The 25829-nt window shown below is 43.5% G+C and overlaps 1 protein-coding gene across 6 annotated transcripts in view; it reads right to left on the minus strand.

Moving 5' to 3' along the window:
* Positions 1-25829, minus strand: part of REPS2 (RALBP1 associated Eps domain containing 2) — a 286422-nt gene that overhangs the window by 134271 nt on the left and 126322 nt on the right. For all 6 annotated transcript variants that reach the window (XR_010226433.1, XR_010226459.1, XM_063953934.1 and 3 more), the window contains 3 exons: positions 19879-20017; positions 17325-17388; positions 10481-10623 (listed from right to left, as the gene is read on the minus strand). Coding sequence is in view for 4 of the 6 variants with exons in the window: in XM_063953934.1 (XP_063810004.1) it covers positions 10481-10623; positions 17325-17388; positions 19879-20017 (346 nt within the window). In the remaining 2 variants the exon portion in view is untranslated. The remainder of the gene's footprint in view (positions 1-10480; positions 10624-17324; positions 17389-19878; positions 20018-25829) is intronic.

Consider the following 25829-nt stretch of genomic DNA (forward strand, 5'->3'; position numbering starts at 1 on the left):
TATGTAAATAGAGGCAAGAATGCTCGTGTAACTAGATGGTTGCTAGCGTTGCAGGACTTTAAGTTTACTGTCGAACATAGACCGGGAACACAATTGGCCAACGCAGATGCATTGTCTCGCATCTTCTGTTTGGGGGCTACAAGTGTTCCGGCCCCTAGGTCGAAACAGGGGAGGGGGATATGTGACAAGAACACTGGGATAGTGTTTGAGGGCAGGTATATTTGTCCCAGGTTCTTGTCTTACATGTTTTAGAAAATGTTAACTTCTAGGAAAAATGCTTTTTGTTTTGTCTGAACCTTTTCAGTTTGCTGTAAAAGCTGGGTAAAGGCTCTGAGAGAGAGATAAGGCGAGTTCTAGACATTGGGCCCAGTTCGGGTCTTTGGCCTCACAGAGGGCTAATCAGGGTTTCAGCTGTGTAAGAGTGATATAGTGCTTCTAACCTGATTAGTATGGGCAGACTGCCTGGGAAGGCTGCAGGATCTGTGTGTGAGAGACACGCTTTCTGATGCAAGTAAGCTATACAGTATGTACTGAAGAACTCTGTGTTTGGTTTAGTGACAGTTAGGAACATCTTATGTTTAGTTAGTGCCGGACAGGCAAGGTATTTTTATTTTGGGGTTTGTTTTATTTTCTGTTTCAATAAAACTGGCCGGGGTCAGTTGTACCAGAAACTGGACTTGTGTTGTTCCTCAGCTGCTGCGTGCTGCCATATTCCCCAGGAAAAGGCACCTTGCACCCCTACAGTGTTACAATACATATATTTATTTTTATGAATGCCATACCTTAATTAAAATGGATACCCATATTTTATATAATTTTTTAAATAAATGCCTTGTATCATAAGATAGAATGGAGCATGTGGTTACCGCTGGAATATTTACTTCCTGCATGACCACTTCCTGTTTTTAAAATTGAAACAAAGTTTTTTAGCTATAAAAAGGAATTTCCCGAGACAATCTCAATCCTTGACAAAGGGCTGCAAGCCCGAAACGCGTTGGAGAGAGAAGGAGGAGAGGAACGGAACCGGAAGTGAACGCTATCCCCGAGCGCTAAGCACGGAGTGAGAGACACTGCACGGATACCGCTACTCATTGCAGGAGGGAACCAGAGCCGGGACGCCAGCAGAGAGTCGCGGTTAGCGGCTCTCAAAAGGTAGGGTGAGCTAGGTACAGTTAATTGTGGAACAGCCGCTCAATAAATACATGGTTTACCAAACGGAACCCCCAGCATTTGTAAACGCTTTTACATACCTCCAAAAAAAAAAAAACACAAAAGAGCTGTATTCATGAAAAACTAACTAAAACTTTTTTTTTACAGGTATGAGCATTCAGTTTAACATATCATAAGCGCTTCCTTTTAAAGTTTTACTATATCAATTTCATTGAAGCTGCTAACATATACAAGCACAGTGAATATTGTAGATTTTAACAGATTTTTGTGTGTGTAACTGAGACAGTAACACCTATTCTTTCTGATGGTTCAATGTGCACAAACTTTGTTTAGTTAACAAAATTATTACAAATATACTGTAGTGAAGTGGTTCCCAACCTCGATCCTCAAGTACCCCCAACAGTTCATGTTTTCCAGAGCACCTAGCAGGTGTACAGGAGTATTCATTACTCACTGACACATTTTAAAAAACCCACAGGTGGAGCAAATTATTTCACTTGCAATCCTGTGATGAGACCTGGAAAATATGAACTGTTGGGGGTACTTGAGGACTGCGGTTGGGAACCACTGCTGTAGTGTATAAAATTACCTTCTGGCTATGTGTATAAGTTGTATATCAAACATAAATCAATTTTGTATATGTACATACTTATTAAAAGTAGTGTATAAAATTACCTTCAGGCTATGTGCATAAGGTGCACAAGAAACATAAGTGCATTCTGTGCTTAGAGTATCTCGTTATGGTATGCAAATGTTCCAAAATACGGTAAAATCTGATATCCAAAATACTTTGGGTGCCAAGCAATTTGGAGACTTAACCTGTATATGTTATTTGACTATTTTATGTGTACCTGAATTTTCTCAATATGACAATACATTCCACACTAACAAGTCCACAAAAAGCTATATAACCTGACATACACTCCACGTGATTGTTCTGCTGACGGGCCAGATTTTACTCCCAGCACAGAGATCCATTTACAGTCTGATGTAGTTGCAGGCCAGCACTGCCCCATTGAGCCCACATATGGTAGAAACCAATTGAATAGTCACTTTTCTCATTATAATAAATTCCAAACCCTGGAACACAAGTATTTTTTTGTGTGTCCCATAAACATTGTAACAATTACCAACACTAATACCCCTTTCACATCGCAAAAATAACGAGATTCATGGTAAGAACTTACCGTTGTTAAATCTCTTTCTGTGAGGTACACTGGGCTCCACAGGGAATGACATTGGGGTGTAAAGTAGGATCTTGATCCGAGGCACCAACAGGCTCAAAGCTTTGACCTTCTTCCCAGAATTCATAGCGCCGCCTCCTCTATAACCCCGCCTCCGTGCACAGGAGCTCAGTTTTTGTTAACCAGTCCAATGCAGTAGCAGGCAAAAGAGACGACAACTGTTAGTAGCCACATACACCACATTCTCACAACAGGAGAAAGCGTCAGCGGCTAATGCCATACCAACCCAAAGAAGCTAAGTGCGTCAGGATGGGCGCCCTGTGGAGCCCAGTGTACCTCGCAGAAAGAAATTTAACAAAGGTAAATTCTTACCATAGATCTAGTTATTTATAGGTCAAGTTCGTCCCGTGAGATCTTGGGGGTTGAAACCCCAGTGTGAAGTTCCTGAGGCTTATAAAGAATTTGCGGACGTCTTCAGTGAAAAGGCAGCTGATGTTCTGCCTCCACATCGGAAATGGGATTGTCCCATCGATCTGATCGCGGGGAGATTGCCTACAACAGGACGGACATATCCTCTTTCCGTTCCAGAAACTCAAGCCATGAGTGAATATATAAAAGAGAATCTACAAAAAGGATTCATTCATCCTTCTTCATCTCCAGCAGGGGCAGGGTTTTTTCCTTTGTGAAAAAAAAAGACGGAGGACTACATCCCTGCATTGATTATAGAGCCTTAAATGATATTACCATCAAAAACAGCTACCCTTTACCATTAATCACAGAACTGTTTGACAGAATTAAAGGAGCCAGTATCTTTACCAAATTAGATCTTTGTGGGGCATATAATCTCATTAGAATCCGGAGTGGCGATGAGTGGAAGACTGCTTTTAACACCCGTGACGGCCACTATGAGTATCTTGTAATGCCCTTCGGATTAAGTAATGCCCCAGTTGTGTTTCAGAACTTTGTCAATTAAATATTTTGAGATGTTCTGTATAAATACGTGGTAGTTTACCTTGATGACATTCTGATTTTCTCTCAAGATTTAGCCTCTCATCATCAACAGGTAAAATAGGTCCTTCAACGCCTACAACAAAATCATCTTTATGGGAAGTTGTCTAAGTGTACCTTTGAAGCTCCTTCGTGCCCTTCCTCGGGTATATAATCTCTGGTACAGATCTTCGAATGGACCCTGTTAAATTGGAAGCAATAGAGAACTGGTAACTTCCTACATCGCTCAAGTCTGTTCAACGTTTTATTGGCTTCGCACAATTATTATAGAAAATTCATTAGAGGATTCTCTACTTTGACAGCCCCAATTACTTGCCTTACACGGAAAGGCGCAAATCCTTCTCAGTGGTCAGAAGAAGCTCAGGCTGCTTTTCAAAAGGTTAAACAAGCTTTCATTTCAGCTCCTGTGTTGTAGCAACCAGATATCAACGACCCTTTGAGTTGGAAGTGGACGCCTCAACAGTTGGAGTTGGCGCGGTGTTGTCCCAAACCAGCGACGATGGTAAGAAACATAGAAACATAGAATTTGTCGGCAGATAAGAACCACTTGGCCCATCTAGTCTGCCCCTTTTTTGTTTTTTAACATTATTTTTATCTCTAACCTTATTTGATCCTTATTTCTTTGTAAGGATATCCTTATGTCTATCCCATGCATGTTTAAATTGCTCTACTGTCTTAGCCTCTACCACCTCCGATGGGAGGCTATTCCACTTGTCCACTACCCTTTCTGTGAAGTAATTTTTCCGCAAATTTCCCCTGACCCCCCCCCCCCCCCCTCCAGTCTCAGTGCATGTCCTCGTGTCCTATTGCTTCTCTTCATTTGGAGAATGTTTCCCTCCTGGACTTTGTTAAAACCCTTGATATATTTGAAAGTTTCTATCATGTCCCCCCTTTCCCTTCTCTGCTCCAAACTATACATATTGAGATTACTTAGTCTTTCTGGGTATGTTTTGTGATGTAGGCCATGCACCATTTTAGTTGTCCTTCTTTGTACAGTTTCTAATGTATTAATATCCTTTTGAAGATATGGCCTCCAGAATTGAACACAGTATTCTAGATGAAGCCGTACCAATGACCTATACAGTGGCATTATTACTTCTTTCTTTCTGCTGCTGATTCCTCTTCCAATGCAGCCAAGCATCTGACTAGCCTTCCTCATTGCTTTGTTACATTGCTTACCTGCCTTTAAGTCATCTGAAATAGTGACTCCTAGATCCCTTTCCTCCTCAGTAGTTTCCAGTATAGTGCCATTAATACTATATTTAGCCTTTGGATTTTTGAGACCCAAGTGCATGATTTTAAATTTTTTGGCATTAAACTGTAATTGCCACACTCTTGTGGCACTCTTGACCATTCCTCTAGTCTACCTAGATCCTCAATCATTTGTTTTACCCCACCTGGTGTGTCTACCCTGTTGCATACCTTTGTGTCATCTACAAAAAGGCATACTTTCCCTTTAATGCCATTTGCAATGTCACCAATAAAGATATTAAAAACCACTAGTCCAAGTACCGATCCCTGGGGTACTCCACTGGTAACATTTCTCTCCTGTGAATGCACTCCGTTTACCACAACTCTCTGTTTTCTATCCTTCAACCAAGATCTTATCCATTCAATAATCCTAATATCCAATCCCAAACTTTCAAGTTTATTTAGCAGTCTGCGATGTGGTAAGACTCACCCTTGCGAGTTTTTCTCCCGTAGATTTCTACCTGCTAAGATAAACTACGCCATCGGTGACCAGGAGCTCCTGGCAATCAAGCTGGCCCTGGAAGAGTGGAGGTATATTCTGGAGGGCGCAAAGTTTCCTATTACCATCTTCACCGACCATAAGAACCTTCTTTATTTGAAAGCAGCGCAGTGTTTAAATCCTCGTCAAGCAAGGTGGGATTTATTCTTTTCTCGTTTTAATTTCAAGTTACAGTTCCGCCCTGGTTCTCAGAATGTTAAGGCAGATGCCTTGTCACGCTCCATGAGATCCATGGAGGAATCTTCTGAACAAGAATCTCATCCAGTTCTCGATCCTGTAGTGTTTGCTTCCACAGAAGTATCTGCTGTTCTGCCTCCTGGCAAGATGTTTGTTTCTCCTGAGCTCCGCCCGAATCTGCTATCGTGGGCTCATATTTCTAAGTTTACCGGACATCCTGGGGTTTAAAGACTTATAAGTTTTTGTCTCAGTCCTATTGGTGGCCTCATATGAAAGCTGATATTTAGGATTTCGTGGCTTCATGTCCCAAGTGTGCCCAGCACAAAGTTCCTCGTTAGTCTCCTGCTGGTCAGCTGTTACCTAACTCTATACCAAGTCATCCCTGGTCTCACCTGTCAATGGATTTCATCTCAGACTTACCTCCCTCCAAAGGGTATGATACCATCTGGGTAGTGGTTGACAGGTTCTCAAAGATGGCCCATTTGTTCCACTCATGGGGTTGCCTTTTGCTCCAAAGCTCGCACAAATATTCCTACGTGAAATCTTCAGGTTACATGGACTCCCAACAGAAATTATATCTGACCGTGGTGTTCAGTTTGTGGCAAGATTTTGGAAGGCCTTATGCTCTGCTTTACAAGTTAAACTCAAATTCTCTACAGCATATCACCCTCAAACGAATGGGCAGACCGAAAGGGTAAACCAAGAGCTTGAAACCTTTTTGAGACTCTATATTTCTTTATCACAGGACGACTGGGTAGATTTATTGCCTTGTGCAGAGTTTGCTCATAACTTCCGCTACCATACAGCCACCAATACTACTCCTTTCTTTACAGTTTACGGTCAACATCCCAGAGTTCCAGATTTCCAAGATCTTCCATTGGTCGATGAGCCTGCAGTAACTTCAGCCCTTCAGCAGTTTTCTCAGGTTTGGGCAAAGATTCATCTTTCTCTCAAGAAAGCATCTCGGCAGTATAAGATCTCTGCTGATCGGAAAAGACGAGCAGTTCCCAGTTTAAAGTCAGGTGATAAAGTCTGGTTATCTACTCGTAATCTCCGCCTTAGAGTCCACTCTATATAGTTTGCTCCACGGTTTATTGGTCCGTTTCGAGTTGAACGAGTGATTAATCCAGTGTTTTATAAGATGAAATTGCCTCCTTATTTGAAAATCCCAAACTCATTTCATATCTCTCTCCTTAGACCCCTGATTCTTAACAGTTTTCAGAAAGCTTTTCCAGCAGCTCCAAAAATCCAACTCATCGGGGTGTTGAGTACAAGGTGGAGAAGATCCTGGACTCACGTTGTCGGTATGGTCAGTACCTGACTGACTGGTCCGGGTATGGTCCTGAGGAGAGGAGTTGGGTTAACGCCACTGATGCCCATGCTCCACGGTTAGTCCAAGCTTTCCATAGACTGTTTCCTTCCAAGCCTCGTGGGTGTTCGGTGCCCACCCATAAAAGGAGGGTACTGTCAGGAATCAGCATTCAGTGATGTCTCACTTACCGGCGCGCTGGTGTGCAGGCCTCCGGAGGTCACGGCCCCAGTCTGCGGCTGTATGAGCATCCTGTTTGCGGACCGCAGTACCCACTACTGTAGTGAACCCCTGAAGCCCATTCTGCGGGTGCCCTCCTGTGTACCAGCCATCTGCACAGCATGGGCGCTGCCATGACACTTGTGGTCAGCTGACCAGAGAACACCCAATCCTGCGCTGTGATTGCTCACATGATCCAAGTATCCAATGACTACCATCCAGGGGGTATAAGTCCAGAGCATCGGCTCAGTCTCATCACCTTGGACAACGCATTGCTCCATAGCGTCTCCTGGTTCCAGTTTCCAATCTCCAGTTTCCAGTCTTCAATCTCCTGTTTCCTGCGATCTCCTATTTCTGGCATCTTCAAGTGATCTACAGGTTCAAGTATTCCTGTGGAAATACAGGTCCCAGCATTTACTTCCGCTTCAACTTCTGCTACAGTCAGCCTCCACCTTTTGCAGTAAGAGACTTTCTTCAGGTGCTATTCATTATCCTCACCTGTGTATGGTTAACTTGCATTCAGCATTGTGGTATGGCATCTGGCCCTTAATACAACCACTTCATATGTGTTTAAAGTTGTCTCCTGCTTAACCTTGCTTGGTTGTGGACTTTGCATTATAAACTGACTGTGTGAAGTATTGTTGCTGACTTCCAAAACCAACTGTGGGAGTGATCACCATCTGATTGCCATACTAGTTTCCAGACTAGTTCATTACCTGTATTTCACTGCCTAATTACTGCACTGGTTTCCAGACCAGCTAAATACCTGTGACTGTTTATTTAATCGTTGTCAGCATTTCATGTACCATCCATCTCAAGTTATTATCTGCTTCAATTCCTGTATATACTCGTGAGCATTTAATAAACATCATTGCGCACCTGCACAGGAATATCTTACAGCCTCCTCAGTTTCTCCATCACACCACCACTGACCCACTAGTGCCCCCTCCGGGGACAGACATAACCACAGATCTGACATATTACATGTAACACTAAAGCATTACATGCTTTAATGTTACATGTAATACTGTATGTGTGATGGCTGCCTGACCCCGGGGATCAGCACTTGGGGTCGGGCTTATATATGAAGGAGAAGCTGCTGCATCCCGAGGAGTAAAATCTGGCCCATCAGCAGAGCAATCACGTGGAGTGTGTGTCAGGTTATATAGCTTGAACTTTAATGTGCTTTAAATGTCCACACATGACCAAATTCTATGTACAGTATAGCCTTTTTGTTGCTTTCATATCTTATGGGGTTTATGTACTTGGATGCGGTGTGGGTTGACTGCTAATGTACCCCAGTTTTTTATTTTGGAAATAAAGCAACCCTGGTAAAAGTCTGTATTTCGCAATTTTGGATTATGGAGACTCAACCTGTACTGAACATATCAGCGTGACTGTGACTATTGTATAGCAGCTTCCATATTCTTCGGGATATATTAAAAAGTGATTTTGCAATGTTGTCCTACAAAAGACAGATCCCTCCATCTGTAGGATCTCAGGTGCAAGTGAAACTTCCATCAGTTGTGGCTAAAAGCCAGCTTTGGTGTGAAATCATGCCTTTCAAAATCTTTAAATCTCTCAAGGTAAACAATGTACACACACTTGGTCATCCACATGATGTAAAAGAAAAGGTGATTCATCAAACCAAGCCACCTACTTCCATTGCTCCATGGCCCAGTTCTGACACTCAAATACTATTGTAGGTGCTTTTGGCAGTGGACAAGGATCAGTTGTCACTCTGACCAGTCTGTGGCTACGCAGACCCATATGCTGCAAGCTGCGATGTATTGTGTTTTCTGAAACCTCCCTCTCATAGCCAGCATTCACTTTTTCAGTAATTTGTGCTACATTAGCTCTTATGTAGGATCGGATCAGATGGACTAGCTTTCACTGTCCACGCACATCAATGAGCCTTGGGCACAAGTACATTGGTTATCCTCCCTTGGACCACTTTTGGTAGGTACTAACCATTGCATACTGGGATTACCCCATGAGAACTGCTGCTTTGGAGATGCTCTGACCCAGTCAGATATGGATTAAAAGAACTACAGTACATAGATCGACACCTGATAGTGACAGTCAAAAGATTGACATGTTCAAAAGGTCAACAGGGTCAAAAGATTGACAGTTAAATGGTCGACATGGACTTATGTCAACAGGGTCAAAAGGTCAACATGCAAATAGTCAACACAGAAGGAGGTCAACAATTTATTTATTTTTTGTTAATCCCTAATCCTAACCCTTCCCCTGGTGCCTAAACCTATTCCTCACTTAGTGCCTAAACCCTAACAGTCCCCTTCTGCAGCCTATCCTTGTTGATCTTGTTAACAGCCGTGGAGCGGCTCATGGAGGACGCAGGTCCCGGCCGTTGCAGGTCTCCTCTGTCAGATGGCGCTTCCGGGTCCTGCCCTGCGCCTAGCAATGCTACCACAGGGGGGACTGGGACCCGCTGAGCACCTAGCAACCGGGACTCTAGACGCAGGCAGCATTCCCGGTTGCTAGGCAACTAGTCTGTTCTGTCTTTCTGTGGATGTGCAGCAGCGCAGCTGCACGTCCTTTCCCTTAATCATCCCCTCTTTGGATTCCTGGGGCTGATAGGAGCAGTCACATATAAATTCTCTTCCTGGTCAGTCCCAATCTGCTGGTTATAGTTCCTGCTACATGTGAGAACCTGTCAGCTCGGTGTATTCCTGAAGTCTGTTACCTAGTCTCGTTCGAGTTCCTGATCAGATCCAGTCCACCTTGAAATAAGGTTTTGTGTGAACCTTCCACACAGACTGTAAACAATAAAAGAGCAAAAGATAACAATCTTGTGCATTGTTGCATTCACATACAGGTTATTCGCTTATTCCATCCTGTGCATTGTTGCACTCACATACAGTTGTTTAGTTTCAACACCATCCTGTACATTGTTGCCCTCACATACATTCTATTACTTAAATCAGTTTGCGAATTGGGCAGTTTATCTAGGTTGCATCCTGTGAGTATCTCTCTGCACTATACCTTACTCTTGCCCAGCCTCCAATAGTTGCCTTGTCCATCCATAAGTCCTGGGGCATCGGAGTACGGGGTGGACCTAATTCATCCTGGAAAGGCAGCTGCTAAAGGCAAAGCCTAGCATTGCAGGAGGCTAAAGGACTGCTGGGCAAGAGTAATCGTATGAGTGCCACCTGGTAGCCATCGTAACAGAGTAGTCCTCGTAGCACGTGTCAAGTCACCACTCCCACCCTCAATACTTAGTTGTTTCACGTGACAAGCCAATCCACTATATCCATCTCAAACCCAGACTTCTGCGTCACTCAGTCCATGCATCTCCTCCAGATCATAACCGATCTATTGCCTGTCATCCATCTGATGTCGACCTACTGACTGACTATTTATTTACTGTCTATCTTCTGACCGGGTAGCCAGTCGTCTAGCCAACAGAATTTGGCTCATGTCAAATACACTCAGATCCTTACTCTTCCTCATTTTTTCTTCTGACATTACCTCAACTTCTAGAATTGAATATTCACTTGCTGTATAATATATGCCACCCCTTGACAAGTGCCATTGTAGTGAGATAATCAATGTTATTCACACCACCTGTCAGTGGTTTTAATGGATAGATAGATAGATAGATAGATAGATAGATAGATAGATAGAATGTGATTACCTCACCTGATTGCAATATTTCAGCCAGTAAGGTCTTAGGCAGTGTATCTGGTAAGTCATAGCCATTCTTCTTAGCAACGATAAGATGAAAAGCAGCACAAAACTCTGGCAGGATCAAAGCACCATCACAGTCAACATCACTAAGATCCCTAAAAGACAGTAGAAAAGTGAGAGCAAGTTTGTAAGTAAAAGAACATTGAACTGTAAGACGTCATCTTTATAATAAATGCAAATGAACAAGACCACTCCACTTTCAGAAGACTCTGTTTTAATCCAATGGAGATAGTGAAGTGGTTCCCACTCAAGAATATATCTTAGGATGAAGATCTCTATGGCGAATGTGGGACAAGAGAGCACGAGACTATAGTGCACATTGTGTAAATCCTTATACATTATTAAAGGGGGGTGAAAAGAAGGGAGAGGATAGAGAAAGAGCGGAAAGATGGAGAAAGGATGAGTAAAGGTGGGGGTGGGGAAGGAGAGAGAGAAATAGGGGCAGAGATGGAGGGGAAGAGTGAGAGAGATAAAAAGGGGGAGAGAAAGGGAGGAGGGAGTGTCGTAGATAAGTATAAATGTGGGGAAGACAGAGAAAAAACCCTGGAAAAGCCCAGCAGAACAGCTAGTGCCCTGGAGAATGGCTAGTTCAAAATACAGGTTGAGTATCCCTTATCCAAAATGCTTGGGACCAGAGGTATTTTGGATATCGGATTTTTCCGTATTTTGGAATAATTACATACCAAAATGTGATATAATGGTGATGGGACCTAAGTCTAAGCACAGAATGCATTTATGTTACATATACACCTTATACACACAGCCTGAGGGTAATTTTAGCCAATATTTTTTATAACTTTGTGCATTAAACAAAGTGTGTGTACATTCACACAAATCATTTATGATTCATATACACCTTATACACACAGCCTGAAGGTCATTTAATACAATATTATTAATAACTTTGTGTATTAAACAAAGTTTGTGTACATTGAGCCATCAAAAAACAAAGGTTTCACTATTTCACTCTCACTCAAAAAAGTCCGTATTTCGGAATATTCCGTATTTCGGAATATTTGGATATGGGATACTCAACCTGTACTACAATTAAATATTACATTAATTATTATTAAGTCCATTTTGCATGGATCTATTAGTAATGTTTTATGTTGAAGAACAGATTATTATAGTTGTTGATTTGTAAGAGGCCATAATGCTGATCAGTGCCAGGCACTGGGGAAACAATGCATACATAAAATGCTCATTAAAGTAAGTGAAAATACAGTATATGTAGACAAGAAAACAAAGCATACAGTATGTAAAGCCCTGCTCACAGGAGAGCTTACATTCTAACTTGAAGAGGAGGGGTGTAGCTCAGACCTGACACTGGACAGTTGTGATGTTGAGCTAATGCAGGAAGAACAGGTGGGAGTAGGGTAAGCTCTAATAAAGAGATGGGTTTTCAAAGAGCTCTAATACAGAGATGAGTTCTCAGAGTGCGTTTAAAGATTGGAAGGGTTTGAGAGAATGTGATTGGGGTCACAGGAGGTGCCTTGTAGATGGGAGTTATACGTAGTTACCAAAGGCATGGCACATGTCATAGGTAGAGGGCAGCAGTAATGGAGGGAAAACATTTACAGGTCTCCAATGCAGTTAACCGTTTCTACCCTTCAAGAATTATCACCGGGCCTTTATAGGATGATGTCACTGGATTTAATCTTACAAATGTGCTTTGCACTACTGAATGCAAGAAAAGAGTGTGGAATAGCACATAGACAGTTAAAAGATAGACAGTCATTAGGTAGACACCATATGGTCGACAGTCAAAAGATAGACAGGGTCAAAAGTCAGATTTTTTCTGTGTGTGTGTGTTTTTAAACATTTTTAACCCAAATTTGGTGAAATTTGTCCCCTCGTGGGCTCGCCACGCTTAAGACTCGGTGTCGCACTCCACTCCGCTTCGCTTGACACAACTTTACTAAAAGGTAATAGTTTGTGACATGGATAGTCAATGAGGCAAAAGTTGTAAAAAAAACACAGAAAAACAACAACAAAAAATGTTTGTGTCTGACTTATGACCTTGTCTGACTTTTGACTCTGTCGACCATATGGTGTCTACCTAATGACTGTCTATCTTTTAACTGTCTATGTATAGACTGGAACCCGTAAGAAAATTATTCACTTTGAATATGATGTTTAAGCTCCTGGGCAAGGCAATGAACTGGAACCTCTCACCCTCCAGCAGTGGGGGTGGGGGGGTGCTATTAGGGGTGGTGGTGATGCCTCGCAGGTGGTAGAAGGTGTTCTATCTTTCGCTCAGCATGCACGACGGGGAGCAGTAATTTCTGCTAATCCCTCCTTTACTGCACGAACAAGTGTGTGTATGTGTGTGTGTGGGGGGGGGGGGGGGGGGAGTTAGTGAGATGGGGCAGTAGGGGGAACCCTAAACTGTGTAAGGGGGCATTGGGTGGAATTAGGTGGCACAGGTACATAAACTCCAGGGTGGTGGGGGTGTTTAAGACGCAAGGTAGGGATAGACGGGTATGGGTCGTTGGATAGGCACAACTTAGGTCGACAGTCATTAGGTCGACATGCATTAGGTCGACAGGGACAACAGGTCGACATGTACTAGGTCAACAGGTCAAAAGGTCGACATGGGTTTTTTGACTGGTTTTGGTGTTTTCTTTGTAAAGTGACAGGGAACCCCAATTAGTGCACCGTGTCCCCTCGCATGGCTCGCTTCGCTCACCATGCTTCGGGAAAGATGCCTCGCTTCACTCGGCACAGGTTATTGTTCCAATCGTAGTCCATGTGGATCGTTAAGTATGAAAAAATCCAAAAAATTAAAAAAATCATGTCAACCTTTTGACCTGTCGACCTAATGACCATGTCGACATATTGACCATGTCGACCTTCAGTGGTCAACCTAATGACTGTCGCCATAAGCTGTGTCGACCGAACGACTGTATCCCGGGTGGACAGTGGAGTGGGCTTTATATTTATAATTTTCCATTCGGAGGGAAGCTTGCTTGACCACAGATATCTCCAGTTCCTAGGGGTGGATTTCTTAGATTTCAATGGGATAAAGACTAGAAACTTCCATCTTTCAGGTGGTACCAGGGTCTTGGTGACCCAGGTTCAGCAGTCAGAGCAATATAGCAACAAATATATAAAACCGCATCCCAGGCATGTGGAGCTGAAGCAAGGACCAGCTGCTGGAAGGCTGATATATCCGGTTTTGGGCATGGTAGAGACCAGGGCCGGTTCAAGGGCGCAGAGCGCCCCGGGCAGGAAAGGGGCGTGGCCTAATACAGGGGGCGTGGTGAGTCACGCCCCCTGTACATTGAAAGCGCCGCTTGAATGCTGAGCGGTGCGCGATGACGTCATCGCGCACCGCACAGCAAAAGGTCCTCTCCACGAAGAGAAACTAGACGCTATGCGTCTAGTTCCCTTCGTGGAGAGGACCTTTGCTGTGCGGTGCGCGATGACGTCATCGCGCACCGCTCAGCAGTTACTCTCCACGAAGGGAAACTAGACGCATAGCGTCTAGTTCCCTTCACAGGAGGCGCCGAGGACGGGGACGGCAGCGGGGGCGGACGGGGGACACAGCGGGCAGCAGTGGCGGATCTTGCCACGGTGCGGCGCCCTCCGGATGGCGCCAGCGCCCTCCGGAAGGCGGCGCCCCGGGCAAAAGTCCTGCTTGCCCGTGGCAAGAACCGCCACTGGTAGAGACAAGCCGCCAGTGTCCACCGAAAGGATGACACACTGAGGAAAATTCTAAGCCAGAGAGAACTGGAGATATCTGTCTGGAAAGAACAATTAACAGGCTCAGATGGGGACTGCTGATTTGAAGTCTGATATCTCTGGTTCCCCACGGTGGATTTTAAAAAATCTGATACCCCTTGAAAGAGGGGACCCTCAATTATCAGTCCAGGATCCTTAAAATATTGGGGCCCTTGGGTAACTGCCCATTAAGATCAATAGAAAAGATGGCTGTGTGTAAGCAATAATGTATCCAAAAAACCTCCTTGAATATATGCTTGTCCCACCACCAGATCCTGTGGCTCTAAGTTTGTAATCACCCTTTTCTGGTACCTTTATAAATACTGTATTACCACAGCTTAAGTTAAGGTGTATATATACTACATGAGGGCAGCAATAGGTTAAGGCGTGCTTGTCTGGGGTCTGAGCAGATTTTTCTTCTCATCCTTCATCCACTGTTTGTCACTGTGTGCCTGGTACTTTAGTATGTATTGAGAGAACAACTTTATAGGCAAACAAGTTCACTGCAATGTTCAAAGCATCACAGACTGCAGCTGTGGATTGAGTGCACTGATCTTGATTAAATTATAGAGGAAATACTAGCATTAGATGTAGCAATGATATGACTGAGGGGGTAAGCAGTAGATATATAATGGAAGTAGCAGCACTGTACCTTAGCAGAACAGAGTAATGGGGGGAGACTCTTTATTCAGAAAAAAATGAGTCAAGGCTCCTATAAATTGGTTTCTATAGAAGAAGGCAATGGTTCCCAATCTGGGTGCTATGACATCCTGGAATGCCACAGGGCATTTGCAGGGGTACCACGGGTTGGTGGTCAAGGACCAAATCAAATTATTTACGGTCAAATTATTTATTGTCAATGTAATAGGCAATACCAGCACTGGTATTGGGTTCACTACGGCTGGCCGGCGGTCGGGCTCCCGGCGCCCAGCATACCGGCGCCGGGAGCCCGACCGCCGGCTGACCGACAGTGTGGCGAGCGCAAATGAGCCCCTTGCGGGCTCGCTGCGCTCGCCACGCTACGGGCACGGTGGCGCGCTACGCGCGCCACACTATTTTATTCTCCCTCTATGGGGGTCGTGGACCCCCACGAGGGAAAATAAGTGTCGGTATGCCGGCGGTCGGGCTCCCGGCGCCGGTATACTGAGCGCCGGGAGCCCGACCGCCGGTATACAGAAGACCACCCCTGGTATTGCCTATTTACAAGATATGTGGACCAACAGAAGTGTAACCCTGTCCACCACTACATAAATTAACCTAAGGACAATTTACTTAATTATTTTTGATGAATTTCTTGAAAATAAACTTTTGTCCTAGGGGTGCCATGAAAAATATTCTGACACTCTAGGGTGTTGTGATTCAAGAATGTTTGGGAACTACTGGAACAAGGTATACTTTGGGTGGAACAAACAGTGGCCTAAATTAGCATGACTTGCCAACTAAGGAATGTTGAAATATACAGACCAGCTTAAAGTACTCTCACTCTTTCAAGAAGTAAACCCTGTATCAGGGTTATCACCAGAAAGAGAGCCATTCCCCATTACAGCTGGAAGGCAGAGCTTAGTGAGATTGTTTACTGCAAGATAGAACAGAAGTAAGGTTAATTTTTTTTAATGGATTTATCTATTTGTCCAATTGCCTGCTGGAACAGGGGTGCAATTCCTAATTTGTCACAATTTACAAAATCAGGAATTTGGTTGGAATATGGAGGTGCTCGAATGTAACATTTAGTTTGGCCGTTTCTTATAGATCTGTATGCATAGAGCGCATTAATTCAGTAAGGATCGCAAAAGCGGTACTTACTTTTTTTGCCGTTGTTCGGGACTGCGCATGCACAGAACCCGTTCTGCGGATGTGCAGAATGTGTCCTGTGATCTTTTCACTAAAATGTGAATGCCTCAGCCTGATTGACAAGCAGAGCGGTTCGTGAGGAGGGACTGGGGGCGGTCGGGAAAACGGGGGCACGTCGACTTGTTTTCCGGCAGTGGCAAGGCCAAGGACTGCATCGAGAGACCACACTGCAACGGCAAGGCTGAGTAAGCTGAAGCTTACTCACCCTCCTCCTGCATTTGCATTGCTAAGGACTGCAAATGCAAGGCAGTTGCAAGCAGCTTTGCGTTTGCAATTCTTAATGAATCAGGTCCAGAGTCTGTATTATTCTTGTATATCCCATTGGGACTAGAATCTGTGCGGTTACCACAATACAAAAACTATGAGGTCTATATACTAAGACTTGGAGAGAGAAGGTGGACGTAAAGAAAGTACCAACAAACCTGCTCCTAAGGGGTATATTCAATTAAAGTCTGATCCATTCCGACATGTATTTGTCGGAATGGATCCTACAACCCCTATTCAATCCCATCTTAATTCGACTTTTTCAAGTCGAATTTAGATGGGACGCAGAGGAGGAGAAGGTGGGCGAGCCGCGGGAGGACAGCTGGTGGGCATACAGGGAGACCAGCTCTACGGAGTAGCGCTGCAGCAGGATGTCACTCAGCCGCCTGACCTCACGGCAGCTTCTACCCGGCTCCAGCAGGGTGCTGGAGCCGGGTGGAAGCTGCCGCGAGGTCGGGCGGGTGAGTGACATCCAGCTGCAGCGCTACTGTAGCGCTGATCTCCCTGTATGCCCACCGGCTGTCCCCCCATCTTCCTGCGGCTCGCCCCCTCGCCTCCTCTGGGTCCACATCTCAGTCCGACATCATTTTGATGTCGGACTCAGATGGTCAAAAAGGGGGGCAAAACCGTTTCGACATAAACACGTGGATCGGCTATTCCGCCGATCCACGTGCTTTTCGACAAGTCGAATTTATTGACTTGTCAAAAAAATTAGCAAAATATTGAATAGGTAAAAGTCGAAAACTGCCGTCTTTTCGACAGACGGCAGTTTTCGACTTCAATTGAATATACCCCTAAATGTCTTTTCTCCAACCCAGCCTGTAACATGGCAGCTAGGAGCTGATTGGCTAGTACTTTATCTCTGTGCACTTCATCTCTCCCCAAGGTATAGTTAATAGACCCCCATGTACCAAACATTGGTAGAAACAGTTCCTCTCAATCTACCTGTTGTACTTACCAAATGTGTGAAAGTTCTGAAATAGGTAGTTTAGATTTGGTAAAAAAGTTTTTTGCTACAGAACCTGTAAATAAATAAAAAAAAAACAAGAAATGTTTACTCTAAACAGAAAAACAATTATACCAGTATCCAGTGTTGCCTACCTCTGCCTTGCCATGAATGCCAATACATCCTTGCCCTAAGTAACTAATTACTGGTATTAATTAATCAAGTTATTATAGTAAAGAACAAATAAATCATTAGAATTGCAATAGCAAGAAGCAATACAGTGCAGTGTTTCATATACAGGCTGGCTTGTATATATACTGTATACTGTTATATTCTTCAACTAATCTATTCCGCCTGGTCTCTAAGCTTCAAAAATTGATTGTAGAATATTGAAATCTATAAAGCGATAAAGATGTGTCTATCAAGGCAAGTTTCAATTATCTAAGCCATCTGCTGAAAAATAAAAGAACAGCAAGTCTGTGTGAGTAGAAGGGATATGGGAAGTTCACATTAGAATGTGACCTTTACCAGTATAGTATTGATATTACAACTGAAGATTAAACAAAAATAAAACATGTTTCTTTAATATGACGCACTCTTTCACCAGGGGCGTTTCTAGAGAGGAGGAGGCCCGTGTGCAGACTGTCCGGGCCTCCTCCTCTCTAGCCAGTAGCGATGTAGACTCTGTGCACTAGGGTCACTAGGGGACCCTAGCGATGTCCCAGTGTTTACTGCGCATGCGCCGGTCTCTGGGAAAATGGAGTGGTGGTTATTTTCCCAGTGATTTTTTTACTGCGCATCCGTGAAAAGCCAGGAAAATGGCCGCTGCTCCATTTTCCAGGTGATTTCTGTAGCGCTGCTGGTGCCGACACGGGACTTTGAAGGGTAAGTATTGAAAAAATTGTGTGCAGTTAGTGCGGTGTGGGCCCCATTGGACCCTGGGGGATCGTGTGCACCATTATAAATATGCCAGTGACTGTCACACAAAATGCACCCTAAACCACAGTCTGGATGTTTGGGGGTGGGGAGGGGGTAGCTCTGAGCAGCGTTCCTTTAAATGGAGGGGTGTTGTCCCCATATTCTGGGAGTGCCAGGGCCAGTGTCTGGCCTCGGCTACTGATCTGAGATAGCCATCTGAGTAACCTGGAGTTTACTCAAATGGCCGATGTTTTGGCAGATGATTCGATGTGGATCACAAAAGCTGGCAGGTGACGTTCATTTGAACTAGCCGCCTCCTGCAGCATTAGCATATCTGCACACAGCAGCTATGTCCAAAGATGCAGCGTCTGTGTGTACTGCATCCATCTCTGAATAAGGCCCATTGTACATTAATTCACCAGGAATCAGTGACGTCACTGAAGCATGCCAGAAAGCAGCAATATTCATAGTTCCAAGTGAACAACAGACTGCATTGTCTAGATTACTTTTTCTAAAACTCTGTCCTCATGGAATCCTATAAGTGTATGTTTCCAAGATATCCTCAGAAATAACTGAAGAGGCGAGTGGATGAAGGTGTTATAACCTAGGGATCATAGTAACAATGTTATTTTACATGTTGGTAGTCTATTTACTGATATATATTGTGGATAAAAGTGCTATGTCCAATTCTTATGTTCTAATAATTTAACTTTAGCTCTAAGGGCCGGTTTCAATTACCTGTGCTAATTAACCGCGGGCTAACAGGTCTGTCAGGGCTATTCAATTACAACCCATGGCAGCCCATGATAAACTTGCAGGCTGCACTTAATGCAGATTTCTGTTCTGACTCAAACAGAAAGCCGTGGTACAGTAAGTGTCCTTATCGCAGGTGCTACAAATGCATTATCCCACAGCTTCGGCTACTTTTCCTGGAACCTATGGGTTAACAGGCATTAGTGGCAAATTTATTGCACAAGAAAAGGGGTCTGTAATTAAACAGCCTGAGACTACTACTTTGTCACCGAGAACAAACTACAGAGGCTAAATGAATCCAGCCATAAATATATCAGTTTCTTGTAAACATAACATAAAACCTTTGTCTACTTGCCTCTTCAATTAGTAGCTCTATGGTGTTAGTGAATTAACACACCTGTGCTCCAGCTAGATGGCCTGAAAAACATGCACTGTGAGGCTGGGTACACACTATGACGACGGATATCCCGTGCTGGCAGATCTGCCGACCAACTGGTCGATTTAGTAGGCACTACCCAATCGGCTGCTCAATATGTCTATGCAAGCATCACAACTGGGTGAGCTTTTGAATTTGCCCTTCCAGCTGTGAGCTTCAGTTCCTGCAGCCAGTGTACGGATGATCATCTCAGACATGCACATCGTTCACAGACATATCAGGTGTACACACCCGCCAAAGACCTACAGATATATCACCCATTCGGGCGGTATATCTATCAGTGTGTACCCAGCTTTAGCGTTCCATGAGAAATACTGCTCTAGACTATTCAACTCAAAAAATGACTACCTCCTCTGTGAATACTAGTGAAAAATATACCATAATGAAATACGATCACTTAACAGTCATACTGCAAGATACTGCACGTGTAAACAAATTTAGAATAATTCTTTTAATTACCAGAAATAAAGGAATTCAAATCGGGTTGCAAGGTTTTGAACTGGTTAGTGTAATATTCTCGCTGTTCTTCTGTTATCCTCCAGGGGTCCTCAGAGTAACTATCAGATTTATCCTGTGATTCTCTTTCAACTGAGAATGACTTGTAAGGAGATTAAAAAGAAAAAAAAAAGGTCAGTGATAACGGCAACACAATTCATATTTAATAATGTCACAAAATATAGTAAAGCATTGCGCTTTACCATACCTTCTATTGGTCCATGTAATCATGCCACCAAGGACCAAACACACAGCATTAGCTGTTGACAAAGTTGTACCCGCAGCCTAGTGTATCAGCGTGGTCATACCTTTTGCCTGTGTGTTCAGCTTAGGGGATGCAAACAGCTAAGCATGGTCCATAAAACGCAACAGCACTGTGGCCTGGGGCTCACTTTAGTAGGCCTACATAAAACATGAGCCGCAAATAAAAAAACAAAACCAAAAAAAACCCAGATCCCTTGCATTGCTTTGAAAGACCATTCTGTATTTAAATAATTGTATTTTTCAATACTAAAATAGGGATCATGTTACTATAGTCCCTATCTCTCATTACTTTTCATGGCCTTACCTTCAACCTAGCCTAACTAGTCACTTGCATATCCCCACGATGCTCCTCTCTGCTACTCACCATTATCTAACCCTGACCTGTCCAAAGTTGCAATCTTTCTCTTCAATCTAAGCATAGCCATCTCCCTATTTATTGCTACTGCTCCAAAATGTCTTTGTTGCCCAACATCTCTACCTTCAATAGTGCACCATCATATTACTTACATTCTCCCTCCAAGTTGATATTTCTTTAATTTAAACCTACCTCCTCTCCCTAATTTAAACTCTTCCCAAAGAGCTGTACTTCACCTGCATCACGGTCACTGCTGAAGCCTACTATAACTGAATACTTCATCCACATATACCCCGCCGTCTCCTCTTTCTCATCCACCTCCTCATCCTGGCTGCAGGTGACACTTGTTCTAATGCAGAGCCCCATTCTGTTCGTACTGCTCAAGCACCTCCTCCCAAAGGTCGGGTTCGTGTGACTGGCAGTCAGGGGACTGCCGGTCACCATACCGACGCTGGAATCCCGGATTTTAGATGGCCGGCGGGGGGGGGGGAGAGCAACGAAGCCCCTTGCGTGACACCCATCAGTGGGAATAGTCAGCATGCCGATCGGTGTGCTATTGAGCGTTCAGGATTCCGGTGTCGGTATTGTGACCGTCACATAACCGCATCCCCCTCCCAACATAAAACTATTCATCTGCCCTGTACCACCGTGTCACATCCACGCCACTGTCATCTATCGCCTCCCAATTCCTTGACAACTGTGCATCCTGGCTTTCCTACTTCCTTTACAATGACGTATTGGGGGTGCTCAACACTGGGATGGATCATAGGGTCGACCTGAAAATGGTCGACAGTCACTAGGTGGACACCAAAAGAGCCACTCACAAAAGGTCGACATGTGAAAAAGGTCGAAATGGTAAAAAAGTCGACACAGAAAAAGGTCACCATGAGGTTGGTTATTTTTTTGGGTGTCATTTACTCCGTAAAGTCACCGGAAACCCCAATTAGTGCACTGCGTCCCCTTGCATGGCTTGCCTCGCTGACCATGCTACGGGCAAAGTGCCTCACTGAGCTCGACACATGTTACCATTGTCAATCGTAATTCACGTGGATGGTAAAGTATGAAAATGTTTAAATTTTTTTTTTTAAACTCACAAACATTTTGCTGTTTTTACAAAGTTGACCCTCTGTCCATATCGACCTAATGCAGTGTCGACCTACCATCCAGATACCGATTAACACTCCCAATGCAGCAGATCTCACACACATTGTGACGGACACTATCTTGACCTTGTGTTAGCCTAATCACTGGGAAATATCCAATTTTTCAAATTTAGTCTTACTGATCTCAGACCCCAATCTACTATCGTTTCCCCCTAACTTTGTCTCCTAGTTCCCCAACCTGCAAACAAATCTATGCAGACAGTGACATCTAAATGGACTTAGCCCAGTGATTCCCAAACTTTTTGAATAGTGGTGCCCTAAAGTATCAGAATTATTTTCACACACCACTAGGCCAAACGTTTATTACGGAGAAATTCAAAAGAAAATATTAAATCAAATAAGTTATGCTTTATAGAGTATGTCATCCTTATGTTCTGTTACGTGGTGGATTTGCTTTCCTTTGTTCACATACTGTATTTTACGATTGGAAGCCACAAGCACTGGTTTTACCTATTACATTGACCTTAAATAATTTGAATTGGTCCTTGACCACCAACCCAGGGCACCACTGCAAGTACCCAGAGGCAACCAGTTTGGGAGCCACGGCCTTAGCCCAATCTTCTTACTAGTTTTTCTTGTACTACTTCCCTTTCGTATTTTCTTCCTGTCCTGCAATAATGCTGTTTCTCTCTTTAAAACACCACTCTCTCCAAAGGCCTAAACATAGCTACCCAAGCCACCCTACATTGTCACAGATGCTCCAAACTCAACTCTGGCACTCTAAACTGACTTGCTTTCTACAAAAAATGCTCCCACTCAGCTGAGTGCTAATACAGACAGACAATCTCGCTCCAACAATGACTACATCCACTTCAAATTTGACATTTTGTTCCTATTATATCACCCTCTCGCCCAGCAAACCTACTTCAGATTCCTAATCTCCACCATGTCCAACAATCCCACCACTTCATCAACACAGTCAACTCATTTCTCTGCACTACCTCACTATCCACCACCTATTTCCTCACTGCTTATGTCACGATTTTTTAAAGGCAACATTGACATCAGTCATCATAAATCTCCTGTCATCAGATACCCCCTCACACACACTCCTCCACTCCTTGCTACCTTTAGTTCTTTATTCATGTAACTGAGCCCCTAGGTCCTCACTCTCCTCTCTTCCTTTTCTCCACAAACTTCTCAAATTACCAACTGATCCATTTTCTATGTACCCACTCTATGTTTATGTGGAAATTTTGATGAGTGTAGGCTATGTGGCCCCTAAATACAGCTTTTTAGACCTCCCAAAAATTATCTATGTAGTTGAGCCAGTTATGTTTGAAGTGTAAAAGCTTCATATCTGTTAAGGTATTCAGGGAACCTCTAGTGTCTGGGTGCTCTATGTACATTATGGATACCGCAGTATGGTCTGATATGGTCGCTTTTTATATTTTGGTAAATAGGTTGGCCATCACTGTTCGTGGATGGATTGCTGACTTAGTGGAAATCTCCCCAGTTATTACGTTTTGTCTTCCTCAGTTAACAATTTTCTGAAGTAAGCCTGTAAAATGTTGGGCTGCTTAACTAAATATACTAAATCTTCCCCCTTGATTAAAGGTTTTTCTGGTGATGGTATAGATGAGCGCCTTGTTAAGAAGGATGACAGTATTTTTTGTTGGTGTAGGAAGCAGATTTGAATTCTCCTATATAGGTGTCTCTAAGTATCACATTCCTCTCAATCACCCAATCAGTCTCTTGGCTAGATATACGCTATGAGGGTTCAAACATTTGAGCTGTGAGGTGACATTTTCCCCTCTTTACTGAATGGTTTAGTCAAGTGGTTCCCAAATTCGGTCCTCAAGGACCCCTAACATAACAGGTTTTAAGTATATCCATGCTTGGCCACTGGTGACATAATTAGTACCTCAGTCACTTTGATTTAACCATGTGTACTGAGCTATGGATAGCTGTAAAATCTAGACTGTTAGGGGTCCCTGGGTGCCAAGTTTGGGAACCACTGGTTTAATCTCTCAACTTTCCAAGACATAATATTAAAAGAACGTAGCAACGTTCCTATTCTGATGGAGAAGCTAGTGAAGTTGTGAATGTTTTGGGAATTTTAGATCTTTTATGTTTGATTGCTTGACTGCGAGTTGGAGCAGCCTTACTCACTGGATTGGCAGTGGGTATTATCGTGTGGTGGCAGCAAGAAGATAAGCTTCGCTAGTTCTGACTGAAAGTTCTCCAGAAATGTTTCCACTGAGTGTAAAGAGACTGAGAAGAGTGATAACTAACACAAGGTGTACAGACATTTAAAGCAAAAGTTGGGGTTGCCTATGCCAATTTAAGCGTATTTTGTAATAGCACGTCTGTGAAACTCAATCCATCTTGTGATATTAATATGTATGAGTTTATATAATTAAGGCATAGAAATATGACTAGTGTTTGCACTCATTTTGTCAACCAATATTGAGGGCAACAGATGATTGTGTGCATAGAAAAACTGCAGCAAATTGCTCAATGACTGAAAATATTAGAGCAGGATGCTAAGCAACTGTAAAGAATGTGTTCATCTATTCTGCTATACATGCCATGACCCGTCTTTTCTGCTATCCCAAGTGTTGGATTGCCTCTCAGTCAAAGCCATTTAGAGGTTCTAATGCTTCCTCCTTGGTCCATTTTTCTTCTCCCTGTCCTGATCTCCTGCCTTGGAGGTCTCATCAGCTATTCAGCCTCCAAAACAACTTTTATGCTGATGAAACGCAACCATAAATCTAAACCTTCTCTCGCGTCTCAATTCCATTTCTCCCTGAATATCACAGAGCTTTCTTAAACTTAACACCGAGTTTATTATACCCACCCCTCTAGAATCCACTTTCCTTCCCACCCCTGTCTTACTGTTACTCAAGCCCACTGCAGTGGGTAATCCTGGACTTCCCCATCTCCTTCATAATCCAATTCATGCTACCATTCCTGCGGCTTCCACTACATCTCTAGAATCTGACCCTTCCTCACGGTTGAGACTACCAAATCTTATTGATCCCTCTCTGATCTGACTCTGACTGTCACTATGCCTGTGGGCTAATTACCTCCTTATACTCCAAGAGTACATCCTCATACTCCTGTGCTGCTCCACTCCTCTTGAATTCACTTGCCCACCCTATCAGATTGTTTACTGTGCATTGAACGCTAAAAACGCACCTGTTCTCTAAAACCAATCGGCATTCCTCACACTCTAAACTCATTCCCTCTATCCTTCCTCATCTCTTCACCAAGCCCCTAGACAATAAAAACTCACAATCCGTATCCTCTTCCTTTTTCTTCTCCTCCTGCACTATTCCAGTCTCCAGTATGCTCCCACTCACAGTCAGTGACTCTGATCCTTTTTATCTGCTTTTCCACGGCACTGTGTCGTTAAGTGCTACTGTTTTTGATTATTACTCAGTTATCTAAATATTTCACGGTTTTATTTTTGCTCATTGTAAAGTCTGTTGGACCATTTTTATAATCAGTATTTGTGTATCATTGGCATTTTTTCACGTACAGTGCTTTGGTGGCACCATATAAAAGTTATTATTATTATTATTATTATTAATATTATTGTTATTAATAATAATAATCTTAAACCCCTCTCACTTTCCCAATAGGACTGCAGCGGGCCTCTTTAGGGTCAGACAGCTGGCGACGCCTTCCAGTGTGAAACAAGTTTCCGAGATCCAAAACAAATGCTATATAGCCCACTCAGACTTTTGGAAATTTTACAGGTTAGGCACTTTTTTACTTCATCGAATAGACTAAAGTTGGCTGCACGGAACTGACGCCTTTTGAGTTGCTCTGTGTCTCTCCCCATTTCCCTTCTCACATGATTTCTGCCCTTTATAAACTTTTGAAAAGCGCCCACTCCACCTCCATCCCGACTTATGACTTAGCTTGGGAAAGGACTTAAGGTGCCCACACACTACAGTGATTTAAGTGAGAAGGGAACAATTTCGACGCATCTTAACGCTAAATTGTCCGTAAAGTTTATATCATTCAGTGATCCAATGCGCGGTCCCACTGCTTGTTCGACTCACCCTCTGATCTTCCCTCCAGCAAGGAAAATATTGTGTATCAGATCGATCGATGTTGACCTAATTTTTTGCTTTTTTTATGCATATCAGATGTATCTAACGATACATCATCCGATCAGCATC

The sequence above is a fragment of the Pseudophryne corroboree genome, chromosome 2 (genome assembly GCF_028390025.1).
Source record: "Pseudophryne corroboree isolate aPseCor3 chromosome 2, aPseCor3.hap2, whole genome shotgun sequence".
Taxonomy (NCBI): domain Eukaryota; kingdom Metazoa; phylum Chordata; class Amphibia; order Anura; family Myobatrachidae; genus Pseudophryne; species Pseudophryne corroboree.